The 15942-nt window shown below is 43.8% G+C and overlaps 1 protein-coding gene across 4 annotated transcripts in view; it reads left to right on the top strand.

Moving 5' to 3' along the window:
- The window catches only part of CFAP65 (cilia and flagella associated protein 65), a 44415-nt gene that overhangs the window by 2959 nt on the left and 25514 nt on the right, over positions 1-15942 (top strand). For all 4 annotated transcript variants that reach the window (XM_082201500.1, XM_082201498.1, XM_082201499.1 and 1 more), the window contains 11 exons: positions 1098-1264; positions 1861-2057; positions 2806-2951; positions 5896-6118; positions 6681-6946; positions 8546-8746; positions 8987-9349; positions 10025-10162; positions 11567-11812; positions 13861-14085; positions 14386-14544. In XM_082201500.1, the coding sequence (XP_082057626.1) occupies positions 1098-1264; positions 1861-2057; positions 2806-2951; positions 5896-6118; positions 6681-6946; positions 8546-8746; positions 8987-9349; positions 10025-10162; positions 11567-11812; positions 13861-14085; positions 14386-14544 (2331 nt within the window). The remainder of the gene's footprint in view (positions 1-1097; positions 1265-1860; positions 2058-2805; positions 2952-5895; positions 6119-6680; positions 6947-8545; positions 8747-8986; positions 9350-10024; positions 10163-11566; positions 11813-13860; positions 14086-14385; positions 14545-15942) is intronic.

The raw sequence follows: 15942 nt of genomic DNA, 5'->3' as shown, positions 1-15942 counted from the left end.
AGAAAGGCATTCAAATCTGGGGGAAGCAGGGCAGAATTTGAACACAGTGAAAATACTGATCTGTTGGTAATAGTGCAATACCATATGCCCTTGACATTTACAAAACTGTTATGTTCACCTTTCATTTGCACCAACTTCACAATATTCTTTTCAGCAAAGTGGCAAAATATTGCAGTTAATGAGCTATGGGCAGGGGCATACAAAGTATGTGTGGGGGGAGCCATCCTGGGTGCCATATGGGGTGTGTGTGACAAGATGGCCTGCTGCCTCCCCCCAGCTGTAAAGTGGCCGAGGGCACGTGTGGAGTCAGTATGGGCGCAGCTCGTGCACGGTGTCCATACGGGCTGCAGCTTGCGCGGGCCGTCCATACGGGTCTCTGCATGGGCTGCTGTGCATGCGCAGTCTGTACGGACGTTGCACATGTGCCACTGAGCATCCTGCCCTGCCCCTCGGGGTCCCACCCTGGGCGCCAGAGAGGGTTCCTCTGCCACTGCCTATGGGGGAATTTTTTTTGTTTTCGGGCTCAATTTGGCCCAGGAGCAGATTATCGTAAGGATAGTCTGCATCTTATGTACCGGTAATCCTGCCTGAGTCTTAATATTGGCTCTAGAGCCCATCATTAGCTGAGATCTGATTGGAGGGTACAAGGAACAGGACTTCTTTTTGTGGAGGTTACACCACAGCTGTAGATTCCCTTCTCTGGGAAGTCTGATAGGCCCTCTGTCTACCATTTGTAGATGGTATTTGAATCTATTTTAAATCTGTGTGGTATTTTATGACAGAGTCTGCTGTTTGTATTGGTTTTATTTTTTCTGCTGGTTTTTAATGCTGCTGTATGCATATGCTTTTTGCATCACATATTGTCACGTAAGCTGTTCAGAAAAAAATAAGTGAAATGTGGGACAGAAATAATTGAACTAAATGGACCTAATCACAGCATAGCACAGCTGCTCATGCTCAGTCAGTCCTTTTATTATCTCTTGGAATGCATGAATGTGTAATTCCTGCTCTGTGTATGTAGAAGTTGCCTGCCTGTTCTTTGCACTTGGCGTGGAGTTCAGCCAGATGAGCATCTTCTCTCTCCACTTCGTATGCAGAAAGAGTATGAAGACAGCGTTCTTTTTGAAAAGACAGAAGGAGAGTTTTCTGTTGCTCTGGTAGCCAAGCTACCGCACCTTGATTTGCTTTTCCAAGAGAGTATCCAGCTTCCTTCATGTGCTGTCTATGACTCTACAGAGGCCTCCTTTACCATGTACAATGATGGGTAAGTGCGGTTGTCTGTAGCCTTGAAAGCTGTTTACTCACTGGATTAGGATGGGATCCATACAGCTGACCCATTCCTGCTATGATTGCCATTGGAGATTGCTATCATGTCTTTCCATATAATACTGCTAAGACACAGAGTGACCCTAAGTTTTCCAAAGGGCATCTGTTTGGGATATTGTGGAAAGACACTGTCAAATGAGATGTCAAGAAAAGCTATTTTGCTCTAAAGCCTTTGGTTTACAGCAGGGGTGGGGAAGCTTGTTCAGCCTGAGGGCCACATTACCTCCTGAGGGCCACATGCTGGTGGTAGGCAGAGCAATAAATAGAAATTTTATCTTTGTACAGCAGGCTAGTTTCTTCACCCCCAAATGTCCTTCTCTATCCTCCACCTAGGCAGGCAAGAATCACTGTTGTAGTTCATGAATGTACTCGAGTCAGGCAAAAACATTCAAGGAGGGTGCAATGTGGGGCCCGTGAGAGGTGCAGCGCTGGAGGTCGTATTGCCTGGGGAGAGTCCTGAGGGCCAGGCAGAGAGGCCTTGAGGGCCACATTTGGGGTTCCCCATCCCCGGTTTACAGTGTGTGTTTCTTCTAGAGAACTACTGACATGCTTTAGTTGGGAGGTGCCACCTTCTTTCTGCATTCTTCCTTCTCGTGGCATGTTGGATCCAGGTGAAGAGTGCACAATGAAAGTGATATTTCAACCTGAGATGGCTCAAGTGCACAACATATCAGCAATATGCAGTTTTGGAGATACTCCGGAGCAAAAGGCCATCCAGCTGAAAGCTGTTGGTGAGGACTTTTCAGCTCTAAAGCAAAAGGGCACACAATGTAGGCCATAACATTAGGTTTTATGGGTATCTGTGTTCTTGCCTATGGGATTACCTGCAACACTGAAACCCCATGAGCTAAAGGAGTCCTGTAATAGAGGGTCCCATGTGCTGTTTTGCAAAGGGTCTTAGCTCTCAGATGTTCCTCTTTGCTGAGAACATCTCTAATCTGAACCTCATTTTTCACCTGTTCTCTCACTCACTTTCCCCACTTGCAATTTATCTGATTTTGCCACATATTCTTATTTTATGTGCAGCTGCCTAAAATTATACCTAATGCCTGCTAGAAATCATCATAGTATTTGCTACATTTTTAGATACCTAAGCTATCCATTCAAGGAAGAGTACAATTGTTATGAAATATAGTATAGATATTCCAGGCTCCAAAAGGCCCCATGGAGCAGCCATTTTAATCTCCATGCTCTTCCAAAGGCACAAGGATAAATGCTGCTTCATTTCATGTTTATAGGAAGTTTGATGTGTCTCATTTCCATGTGTTTTGTTCTTGAAGATCCATAATTTAGAGGGTTTCTGTCCTGAATATAAAGTTCATGGCCTGAGAACTGTTCAAAAGGCAGATTACTGGTCACTGGATGATTTTGCTTCAGTTTAGATATTTGACACAGTTATGCAAATGCCCAAACCAATATGTTTTCAGTGTAGGAAGGCCTCCACCTTTGACTTTTAAAAGTAATCTTTATTTTCTGCAGCTAAATATCCCCACCTGCTGGTGAATGTGCCAGGAGATTCGTGTGAAGATGCCAAGCTTAGAAACTTCCGGGATGTGCTCTGCTTTGGTGCTGTTGCTGCTGGCAGCACTGTAGAAAAATATGTGGATGTCTTCAATGTGTCTGTGGTACGATAAGATGATCCATGAGTTTTCAAACAGATATATTCTCATGACCTAGATGTGTGCCCAAGAGGACATGTCCATATTCTGCTTTGTCAGTGCCTACAACATGCCTATATTTTTATTCCCCCCCCCCCAATTTTTTTAAAATTGATTTTCCAGATTTTCCACACAGAAAAAATAAAAAACATGACAAAACTCACAACAAAGACAATAAACTAAACACAAAAGAAATTTATTACTTCAGATACCTAAATCTCTTAACATTGGTAACTGACTTCCTCAAATCCCCTCTATCTAAATTTCATTATATCACCTGTATAAGTTCTCCAATTTCATATTTCTAATATTAACTCCTTTCATTAACTAAGCTCTTCTCCTTTATTATTATTCAAATCATTAATATTTACTACCACATATTCTTATTCTACCCCTAAACCTATTTGTTACTTCCAAGTATTATCTAATTATCTTCTATTGCAATATTTAGCTAAATATTCTTTAAATTTCTTCCAATCCTCTTGTGTCTCCTTTCTGGTTGCGGATTCTTCCAGTCAGGTCAGCCAGCTCTAAAAAATCCAACATCTTCATCTGCCAATCTTCTATTGTTGGAATTTCTTGCGATTTCCAGTTTTTGGCTAATAAGTCTTGCTGCTGTAGCGGCATATGAAAACAATCTAACATCTTTTGGGGGCATTTCCAGTCCTATTATTCCAGGAAGAAAGGCTTCTGGTTTCTTAATAAATGTATTTTTCAAAAAAAAAATCAACTCATCATAAATCTTTTCCCAGAAGTATTTTACCTTAGGGCACGTCCACCACATATGATAAAAAGTACCTTCTTTTTCTTTGCATTTCCAACATAGATTATCATTTGTATGATAGATCTTTGCTAATTTCACCGGGGTTAAGTACCATCTATACATCATTTTCGTAATATTTTCTTTTAATACAGTACATGCAGTAAACCTAACCCCTTTCTTCCACAGCCTTTTCCAATCTTCCAACATTATATTGTGTCCAACGTCTCTTGCCCAGTCAATCATCACAGATTTAACTTGTTCATCCTTTGTATGCCATTCCAACAATAAATTATACATTTTAGAGAGATTTTTAACATTAGTGTCTAACAATTCCATTTCCAATTTGGATTTTTCTATCGCAAAACCAATTTCCTTATCAAGCTTGTACAATTCATTAATCTGATAATATTGTAACCATCCATCCAATCTTTAATTTGATCAAATGGTCTCAATTTAAATCCTTCATTATCTTCCAACAAGAAATCATCATATTTCAACCATTTACTCTCCATATTCAGCTTTTTCTGTGCCTTTGCTTTCATTGGTGAAAGCCACCTGGATGTTTTCCTTTCTAAGAGATCTTTATATCTTATCCAAACATTATATAAAGATTTTCTAATTACATGATTTTTAAAACCTTTATGAGCCGATATTTTATCATACCATAAATATGCATGCCAACCAAGTACATTGTCAAATCCTTCCAAATCTAACACATCAACATTGTCTAGTTGAATCCATTCCTTGATCCAGCAGAAAGCCGCAGCTTCAAAATATATCTTCAAATCTGGCAGGGAGAATCCCCTTCTCTCTTTTGTATCTGTTAATATTTTATATTTAATTCTGGTTTTTCCCCCCCTGCCAGATGAATTTAGACAGTGTTTTCTGCCAGTCTTTAAAACATCTTAGATTATCAATGATTGGTAAAGCTTGGAATAAAAACATCTTTGGCAATACATTCATCTTAACCACCAATATTTGGCCCATTAATGACAATTTTAGATTTGACCAAACCTCAAGATCTCTCTTAATTTCATTCCATAATTTTTCATAATTATCTTTGTATAAATTCAAAATTTTTACCGATAAATTCACACCCAAATATTTCACTTTCTTCACAAAAACAAGGCCTGTCTTTTCCTGAAGGATTTTTTTCTCCTCATTATTTAAATTCCCCCCCAACACTTTGGTTTTGCTCTTATTTAACGTAAATCCTGCTACTTGCCCGAACATATAAAGCACCCCTAATTATATGATTTACAAATCCTCTATGTATTTTCACCTTGTTATACCATAAGTAGGAGTGCCATCCATATCTATTATTATACCCTTCTAGATCCAGCAGGTCCGTGTTTTCCAATAATATCCAATCTTTTATCCAACACAAGCAAGATGCTTCATAATAAAGCTTTAAATTTGGCACCAAGAATCCTCCTCTTTCTTATCAGTCAATAGTTGAAATTTTATCCTGCGTCTTTTCCCCTGCCATATGAATCATGACAAGACTTTTTGTCATTCTCAAAATTGTGTCGACTTAATTGTAAACAGCAACTATAAACATTGACTGCATACTTTACATTTGCCATAATAAATTATTTTAAGTTATTATTCTTTGAATACCACACTTCCATCAACACTCTGAAAGCATCTGCACAATGTGGAAGTTTTCTCTAGATGTACACAGTAGGTGGCAACCTTTGCTTGGGAATTTTGAGGGGAATTTATAGTCTGTGCAGAGAGTTCAGCTGCCAAGAATGGCAGGAGCCTGGACATAGGATTTAATGGAGACACTTGGTTGTAGAATGGATCTCTCCTGAAAGAGAGGGCAGGCAGATGCTAGTGAGTTTCCATTCTGCTGAAGTCTTTGGTCTCTGTCTGCAGTTTCCCTGGCATTATAGGCACAGGACCAAAAAAGCGGTGGCTTCTTCTTTTTAACTCCTATATTCATGCAATACAGTGTCTCAGAAGCTAAGACTGCTGGTCTCCAGATGCATCACCAATTACTCAAAGGGGATTATGAGTGTTTTGTGTGGGAATGTACCAAAGTTTCCATCAGAATAAAAAACTGCCAGTTTAGAGGATTGGCCTAAGCTGTAGGCTTTTCTCTCCTCAGTGAGTGGAAGGATAACACTTTCTGTTTCTCGGCAGGTCAGTGCCCCATTCAGGATTGAGAGAGCAAAGGAAGTAGTGCTTCGTGATCGTGTTTTTTCTTGTGACACCACCCAAAACATTGCTCCAGCTCGTGGGAAGTCAGTCATCCCTGTGAGGTTCAGCCCACACACCGTGGGTGTAAAGAGTGTGGACTACTTCACTGTTCTGCCTGCTGGGAGCATCACCCATTCTGTGCTGAAGGTGACAGGTTCATGCAAAGGTACAAGGCAGTGAGAGCCCTTTTGCATCTCCGTGCTTCATCAAAGCACATATACCAGTGTTTTGCTCCTGATTCCAGCAGATTTGGGTTATGGTACCTTGCTGGATATTGAGCATGTACAAAACATTTTGTCCAAAGATTTCAAAGTTGTGCTGGTGCTACTTTGCAATAGCATTTGCATTTGAAGAGTTGTGAGTTGTTGTATATTATAGTTAAGTTGCAACCAGAGGTTGTTTGGGTTGGACCCCTATTCCTGCTTGTTCTTGAGATTTTAGCAAAAGGAACCCTGCCCTCCTAGCAGAAAGAGGCTGACCCCATCTGGGTGGAGGGAGTGGGGCTCTGTGCATGTCTTCTTGCCGCTGTGTGAGTGAGACTGTCTCTATATTTGGGAGCACTGCTGAATGAAGATAGGTGATGAGGATCAACCGCTTTTATAGCAACAATAATAACAACCAACCCTGGAGGGGAGGGAATTAGGAACTATTGGTATACAAAAACTAAAAGCAGCCTCCTTTCTCAATAGCAGCAATGGTGTGAAAATTGGCCTTGTTTATCATTCCAGGTCCTGAGGTTTCCTTTCAGCACCCCGTTGTCTACTTTAGCTGCATTAACCTTGGAGAGTACTTAGTTCAGCCCTTAGAGATGACCAATAACTCTGATGTTCCAGCCTACTATCAGTTTAACATTGACTGCAAGCAAAGTGTCTTTTCCTTTGACCGTCCTGTTGGGGTCTTGGATGGGATGTCCACTACCACACTGAAGGTCACCTTCCAACCCACCTACCCAATAATTTTCTACCGACGAGTGGTTTGCCTTGTTCATCATCAGGTAAGAGGGCTAGGATACATCTTCCATTGAAACAGGCCTGTTGGTTATGTGCCCCAGACAAGCAGGGGTGGTTGAATGCCATTTCATGGAGAGAACAGGACCCTCTCTTTTGCCTGGTTATTGTGCTTTATCAGGCAAATATCCTTAAATGGAAATGCTCAGGCCAATGCCTTATTTTCCACATCTTTGATAGCTTTTCTTAAACATACCTAGAAGCACAGCATTTTATTCAAGCCCTAACCTCCATACCCCTGTAATGTGGCTTTCAGGCTGACTTTGGAATGCAGGGAAGGATAGAGCATCTTCCCAAGGCAATTTCCTGCATTTCCAGTTCAAAGTGGTAGCATAAAAGCAAGAATGCATGAAGCAAGCTTAGAAGCATTCTGTAGCTTTCCCTTGGGATGCCCTGCTCTCAGAACAGAAGGCAACTGCCCAGAATACACAACACTGCTGATTTTGCAGTGGTCTATCAGCTGTGATAGGGACGCGGGTGGCGCTGTGGGTAAAAGCCTCAGCGCCTAGGGCTTGCCGATCGAAAGGTCGGCGGTTCGAATCCCCGCGGTGGGGTGCGCTCCCGTTGTTCGGTCCCAGCGCCTGCCAACCTAGCAGTTCGAAAGCACCCTCGGGTGCAAGTAGATAAATAGGGACCGCTTACTAGCGGGAAGGTAAACGGCGTTTCCGTGTGCGGCTCTGGCTCGCCAGAGCAGCGATGTCACGCTGGCCACGTGACCCGGAAGTGTCTCCGGACAGCGCTGGCCCCCGGCCTTTTGAGTGAGATGGGCGCACAACCCTAGAGTCTGTCAAGACTGGCCCGTACGGGCAGGGGTACCTTTACCTACCTTTATCAGCTGTGATAGGGGAAGCAACTTGGTTGTGTTTGCTATGGAGGTTGGATGCACAGGAACAGAGCATCCTACCCCCTAAATGAAAGCTTTGTGGATACGTACAACCAGTACAGAATAGCTGCTGGAGTGCTGAGTGTGGACATGGGAAACACAGATTCACACCCCAGCTTAGCTTCTGAGCCAGTTGGATGGACACAGACAAGTCATTATCTCCCAGCCTCATTTACTGGTTTGTTCACTGCAATTCCTTGTAGAAAGGTTGGGAAACTAATACTAAAGCAAATGCATATAGTACACTGCCTCTGCCAGTGTGTAATCTTTCTCATTTTAACAAAGTCCAGCTCGCAAAAGCAGGAGACGATAACAGGAAAATTTGACTGAGGATCCTTTTAAATGTCACCCTAACCACACCGGAGCTATTTTTCTGTGAGCAGTTCGTATACAGTTGGAGTAAATGTTTAAATGACCACCCACATGGTCAATCTTTCTCATGGAATCAATGTCCAGAAACCGAAGAAGAAGCTTATTCTGTGATCAGATCCCACATGATTGGCCCTTTCACATCTGGCATTTAAAGGCTCCCATAGTTGGTGGGGGAGCTGCTTATGGAAAAGTGCCCCTGGAGGGACAGGGAGGGATAATGTTTAAAGGGTCCCTGGGACAACATATTAATGGGTGAAAGTTGCAAAATTATATTCCTGAAAAGAATGCAGATGAAGTGGACTGTTCAGTTATTGTGTCTCTGCTGTTTCAGGATCCATTATTCATAGATTTGATTGGGACCTGCCACTCGGAAACAATGAGCCCAAACATTCTGAGATTGAGCGACATTACCAGGTACAAGACACACATGGCCAGAGGACTGACCTTTTTCCCACCGGACATCCTGGGCACTATGTTGAAGGAGGGCAAACTGTTGGTGGATGAAACCGGAGCTCTCACACTCCCACCGGAGGTACAGTACTCAGTTTTGCACCCCTGGAGGTAGATTCCGCAGAATCAATGATGTCTTGCTGCCCATACTGAGTATGCATGTGATCACAGTTGCTAGACTTTGAGTGCTTATTCAAGTACCAGAGTGCACTCTGTTGAGTATAGCAGAGATGGGAAGCTCAGGCCTGGGGGCTGAATGTTGTCTTCAGTAAGATGTTAGTCTATGGTTTAGGCATACACCTCTCCTTTCCTCCCTTTTTAGATGCTGGAGGATAAACCTCCTGAAGAGTACCCTGCCCTTGAGCCCATGGTTGAATATTTCCATGACGGTGTAAGCAGTGACCTCACGGTGTTTCCTCCCCACGTTAGCCTTAGCATCAAGGAGTATGATTTTGGCTGTTGTGCAAAGCTTCAAGAGGTACAACCACTCCCTTTCTGCGTGACCAATCACACAAAGGGAAAAATCACGGTTATATGGACAAACAAGCCACATAGTCCTTTTCAAGTGCTCCCAGAAATTTGCGACATCCCACCTCTGAAGACTATGGCTTTCCATGTCACCTTCAAGCCTTCTTTGCTCAATTCCATGTATGCAGCTGAACTGGAGGGTTTTGCCTTCTATAAGGTGAGTAGAAATTTGGTGTCCAAAGCATTGACATTTATGGCACAGAAATTCGAGCCTCGGCAGATCCACACCATATATTTAAAGCACAATCAATGCACTTTTAAAGCCTATGACTTCCTCCTAAGAAACTGTCGTTCCATCCTCACAGAGCTAGAATACCCAGCACCCCCAACAAATTACTGTTTCCAGGATTTTTGGGGCGAAGCCATGTGCTTAAAGTGCATTTGCTTAAATGTATGGTCCCATTGTCCTGGGTTCAGAATTTCCCCTGGTCATGAGGACAGCAAGAAAAAAAAAGATGGTTCAGTCATCACAATGTGGGCTGGTTGGCTGGCTAGTACAGAACCTTTTGGCAAAAGCGCTCTCTAGCAAAACGTTAAATTGCCACATCCGCTGAGAAGACAAGAGGGAACAGATTTAAAAACAGAAATGATGATTAGTGATGGGATTCCTGCTGAAGGGCAGTTTTGTTCTCTTTCTGATACAAAATTCTGGCTTGGAACCCCATGGCAGGGCATTAAGGTAGAGCACAGATGAAGCCCTGCTGTATCGTGCTGCTCATCAGAGAGATCCCAGCATACCCTAGTTTGGTTGTAAGTCACTTTGGCTTGTCTTTGGCAGGTTAAAGCGACTAACAAATCTTAAAATTAATAATATTTTGTTTGTTGCTGGCAGGTGCTGCGGAACTTCAACAACATTGAGGAGCCCATCACCATGTGCCCATCCTGGGACTTAGCCATCTCCTTGCGCGGACACACTTTTCAACCTGGGCGGCAGCACTTTATCCCAAAGTACGACTTGGACTGTCACAAGGTGAGAGGGATAGTCTTCGCCTTCTGGGGTGGGGTGTTTCTCATCTACTGCCTGCAAAGTAGAAAGGATTCATTGTTAGTTTTGTGTGTCTGCAATGTGTTTTACAATCTTTCTTTTGTTTCCCTGCAATAATGAGATGTTGGTTTCTATTCTTTCCGTTTTCCAGAAAGGAACAAATTTTGGAAAGTCATGACGAGGACACTCAGTGGCCACAGAGATGAGCACTTGCTGATCTAGGCATTGAGGGCTCATTCAGTCACTCCAGCATTCTTTCTGCTTTGGTGTACTTACAGACCTAGCCAGAGCCTTGCATTGCGTACTTTCCTGATAAAGTAGAAATTGGAGTGGCTTTCTTGATCTCTTCCCTTTTTTCTTCTTCTATTTTGGGGAAAATTATTATTTTCTCCTTAGCAGAGTTTCTGGGTTAGCATATCTTGGCTGGTGCCTCAACCCAGTCAGTGACAGCAGAGGTCAACAAGGGGTCCACCTCCAAGGGGAAATACCTGCCAGTTTTAAAGTATAGTAAAAGCATATTTGCAGGCCCTCCCTTTATTTCTGGAGTAAAATGGGAACAATAACAAAGGAGGCCATTTTTCCTATTCTTTACAACAGGAGGCACTTGTTCAAGCCTGGGTTTTTGAACTAAACCATACCTCCTTTAATTCTATTTGGGTGTGTACAGACTTGCAACATTTGAGTGGTGAGCTTGCTGTGGACGCACACTTGTGCTTTGGTCCATTTAAGCTCAGGGGAAACCCATACTTCCAATTTGCACTTGAAAAGGCTGTGCACAGTGCTGATCGGCCAGCCTTTATGTCAATCATTAAATCTTCCCCCTTGCCCCCACACACCCAGAGCAGGCTTTAAAGCATAAAACTATTTTAAAACTCCCCCCCCCCTTAAAAACAGTGCTGAACAAATGTTTGATCAGATAAATAGGCAAGGTGCTTGGAAAGCAAGACAGAAACCCCAAGTTTGTGTCCTGTGAGAGTATGGCAGGAAGCTGAGGTAACTCCACAATAGAATCATGTGTGCACACTTCCCTTTGCATGTGCATCTGTACGTCGCCTCTGAATCACCCCCTCCCTTCCAAAATGAGGTTAATTTTTACACAGGTGTAGCTTGCAAAAGACTCCAGGATTGTAATCATTGGGTAGCTGTGCATGCATGGGATTTTAATTTTGTTCTTCTACACCAGTCAATAAAAGGGGTAGGAACGTTAAACTCATGGACGTGATCTTGGAAAGTGCATCAGATTTTATGCATTTTTTGTGGCCCTCGTTGTTTTCTTTGTCTTTTGAAGAAGTGCAGCCTTTCCCAACTGGCTATTCAAGGCAGAGATGCTAAGAAGAGAATAATGCAGATGAGTTATTCCTCCAACCAAAACCTCTTCCTGTCTTCTAGGTCTTCCCTCCGGTGAGCCCAAACATCACCACGTATCGCAGCATGCTGCTCTCCAATGTGGGTAGCACTGCCATAAGCTTCAGCCTAAGCCGGGAGAAGTGTCCTTCCATCCTAGTGAAGCCCAACTGTGGGTATATTGCACCTGGAGCTCACCAGATCATTCTCCTCTCAACTTGCCCAGTGGAAACATCTATACAGCAGCACATCTTGTCCATGCAGTTTAATTTCTGGCCCTCCTTCACCCAGGTAGGGGCAGGAAGAGGTAGACTCTTCCTTTCATTCTCTGCCCCATTTTATCATTATACGGTGAAGAGGGACATACCCCTTCACCCTGTCTGTAACACCCTGGAATAGCTCAGTTGGTAAAGCATGAGGCTCTTAAACTCAGGGTTGTGGGTTCAAGCCTCACACTTGGCAAAATATTCCTGCATTGGACTGCAATAGGATTCTGGTAGTCCCTTTCAATTCTACAATTCTGTGACTCCTAATTTCTTTATCTTAATATTCTAATGATTTGGAGGCTAAGCACACCCCTGGTGTAATAGTTCAATGTGAGAACATTTGTTTAGCTTTTTTTAAAAAAATGGCTACCCTCTCAGTCCACAGCAGTACCATTTTTTAATCTCTTTTCTTTAGTTTGACACGTCAATACTTGAGGTAATTCTTTTGAGGAGCCACACTATTTGTGTGACTATAATTTGTTTTAAATGGTTTTTAATGTTGTATTTTAAATTATTGTGAGCCTCCTTGGGACCTTAGGTTGAAGGGCGGGTAATAAATACAAAGAATTATTTGATGCACTGGAAACCACATCTACCCTATTTTTTAAAAGTAGTATGGTTTTTGGTCATCTTCCACATGGGCTGAATGAGGTTGAAGTACGCCTTATTTTTGTTTTTCATTCTGTTTATCAGCTGCAAAATAGGTCCCAAGACAACTTGTAATACTTAAAATCAAAATTATCAGTTTAGGTCAGGCAAGATTTAAAACTCCCCAATAATGTATAGAATCCATCAAATAAAACTGTTTTCTGATGCAGTGCAGCATAAACTAGATAAACCATGAGGAAAGGAAAGCTGTTTCTTGTTATTTAGCTCCTTGCTATTGTAGGTCCATGTGCTCAGCTGATTTTGGTACAAAAGTCCTCGGGTGAGTAGGTGGGAGTTGTTTACTTCCTTCTCCTTCTGCCCAAACACCTTGCAAATGTCTTCAGTGTATTCTCTTAACTATCATGGACATAAAAAGGTGATGCAGTGGTATTCCAGTGACTAGATTAAATATTTTGTTTGACTACTTAGATCTCAGCTATTTGGGGAAGCTGAGCCTCTCCTAGCAAAGAACACTTCAAAAGGCAAAATAACCTACTGATGGGTTGGAGGTAGGTGGCCAGCCATCACTTCACTGGTAGCTCTGGTGACATTTAAGGGACTGCATTCTATATGGTGATCACAGCCAATGTACAAGATAACTGGTTTAACTATTATGAAAACATAAAAGAAGTGTTCCGTTAGAGGAGGTTCCTAGATCCTCTGTAATATATGAATAACAACTGTCATGAATTGAGGAGGGACTGTTGCTCAGAGGTAGAGCACATGTTTTGCATGCAAGTTCAATCCCTGATATCTTCCTGGGAAGGATTCTTTGTCTAAAGTCCTGGAGAGCTGCTACCAGTCTGTGCGAATGGTCCTGAACTAGATGAACCAATGGTTGGACTCGGTATAAGGCAGCTTCCTATGTTCCTGTGCTTCTTACGTCGCCTTTAATGATTGGGAAAATTGGTTCACGAGGAAAGGCCTTCCAGCACATGCACACGTTTTGGTTTATATCAGCCTTCTTTAAATAAGCTTCCAAAAGTTTCTAGCCTGCCAAAAAATTGTCCGGCTGGAGACCTACATGAAGATAGAGAATTAAACCACAGTGGCAGCTTGCTTTGTTTCTCTCCTGGGTGAAGAGGAGATTTGGAGGGCTGCATCTCACATCTGCCAGGCTATTCTTGCTCAATCTAGATGCTATAGACGATGTTTATACACCATCCCATGCACACACCTTCATGCAGTTCCTGGTTCAGTATAATGGTTTACCTTGCACTTGAAAACCGTTGTTTAATGGCACTTCTAGAATTTCACAAATGGAAAAAATTATTTTGGCAGCGTTGCCCTTGTGCCTCCTTCTGTGTATTGTCTCAGTTTTCCCTGGCCTGTCCATGCCAGCCTAGAACCTAGCTCAACTTTCCTGTGAAAGTGCTGTGGCTTTCAACATTGGCTGAAGATTCTTGCTGATGTTTGCTTCCTCAGGAGCTCCACCTTCAGAGCAGCGCTGAGCCCCTGGTCTTGCTATTAGAAGGTGATGGCTGCCTGTACTTCAAACCCACATATGTGGGCAGCTCCTCCTCACGCACCTTCACTATCAAGAACTGCACCCGGTTACCCATGCTCTTCAGGTGGAAAATCCAGCAGTCAGACAAAAACCTTTTATCTGTACAGCCTGCTGAAGGAACTATATTGCCCAATGAAGCTTTGGTGAGTAGACCTTGGTCACTAAGCAATCTGAAGCAATTACATTGAAATATAGCACAGTCCTCCTTGAGCCCAAGCCAAAGATACCACTGAATGCGAAACCAGTGCCAAAGACAAATGTTTTGTTAGATATATGGACTCACCCCTGCATGCTTCTGGGTGTAGAAGTGGGGAGGAGAGGAAGTTGAGTTCTCCCTGTGGTTCTCCTGTATCCCTAGCAACTGGCTCACCCAGATGCTGCATCCCAGGAAGGCAGAGTGCCGTGAATCCCCGCTCAGCCTTCTCTCTTGTATGCAATTTCAGGCTCAGACATGGACCTTCACTCCCAGTGAGCAGATCAAATACCTTCTGCGGAGTTGGGTGGTAGTGTGGAGAGAGCAAGAAATTCTGGAAGACAATACCCCAAAGACTGCCCGCTATATCCTGCGGGTTATCGGCGAAGGATCACAGGGCACTTTAACAGTAAGTGACAGCATACGGGGCAGGAGAAGTAATCAAGACCACATAGGCGCCGACTCCATGGGGCTTGAGGGGGCCCGAGCCCCCTCAAAAATTCGTTTGGGGGGGGCTCAGCCCCCCCAATAATCTCGGGCGGCGGTGGGCGCGTCCGCGGCTTTTATAGGGCGCCCGGCGCGCACCAGCTCGATAACGGGCACCGGCGCGGCGGGGGGCGCCGGGGGAGGAGGGCGGCCGGCCTGTCTCCTTGGCAACCCCATTGAGCAGCGCCGGCTCCCCCGGGAGGGCCATCCCCCCGCGCCGCCGGTCGCCAACACCGCCGACGCTGTGGCTGCCCGAGCCTGAGCCCGAGCCTGAGCCCGACCCGGAGCCCGAGCCCGACCCGGAGCCCGAGCCCAAGCCCGTCAGTCAGTCAGTCAGGAAGGAAGGAGAAATGGGGAGGGAGACGAGGGAGGAAAATTGCGCGCAGGGTGAAGAAAGGAGAAGGGCGAACGAGACGAGCTTCCAACCCAAAAAAGGGCTGGAAGACTGGGAGGATGCAGGATCGGGAAAGAAAGCGACGCCTTCCCCGCCCGCGACGTCGCCCGCTTGTCATTGGCAGCGCAGCGGGCGCCCAGAGGGGCTGGGCACCGGCGCAGGGCCGCTCCGCAGCCGCGGAGGACAGCTGCGCGGCTAGCAAGGTGTGCCGCGTAGAGCGCGGCCCTTGTGTGGCCCGGTGGCCAGGCAAGCTTGGGCGGGGACCCCCATGCAAATCTAAGACGGGAGAAGAGGGCAGAGCAAAGGGGGTCCCTTCCCCAACCTCCGGCTCTGAGACTTCCCTGAGCCCCAGAAAAGCGAAAGGATTTTCTCTTCTTCTTTTTTTATAAATATTTTATTAAGTTTTCAAATACAAAGTTAGAAACATACACTGAAGAAAAAAGTAAAAGAACAAGAAAAAGAAAAAAAGAAAAAGAAGAAAAGAAAACCAACCATTCAACACATTTTTTATATAACTAACTGGACTTCCTCGCATCTCCCTTACCCTGCATTCTTTATAATAAAGATAGCAGCAAATTATTACCTTGTTTCGTACCTTATTTTGTACTTTTCAAATACTATACCTCTAAATTTAACATACTTTTCATCAGTTACTTATATCTTAAATTAAACATAGTATTACCTTAGATTTTGACCTTTTCTTACTTAAAATATAATTTCCTGTTTCCCAAATCTAATTGCTGAAGCTATAGTTTCCGAATCGTGTAAATTTTTAACATTCATACAACTTATTGTTTTTGTAAATAGTCCTTAAATTTTTCCCAGTCCTCTTCCGTTGTTTCTTCTCCCAAATCTCGGATTCTGCCAGTCATTTCAGCCAGTTCCATGTAGTCCATCAATTGCGTCTGCCACTCTTCCAGTGTGGGC

Source organism: Podarcis vaucheri, assembly GCF_965113315.1.
Source record: "Podarcis vaucheri genome assembly, chromosome: 1".
In the NCBI taxonomy this organism is placed as follows: domain Eukaryota; kingdom Metazoa; phylum Chordata; class Lepidosauria; order Squamata; family Lacertidae; genus Podarcis; species Podarcis vaucheri.
The sequence above is the reverse complement of the archived record's forward strand: the minus strand, read 5'-3'. Positions and strand labels throughout refer to the sequence as shown.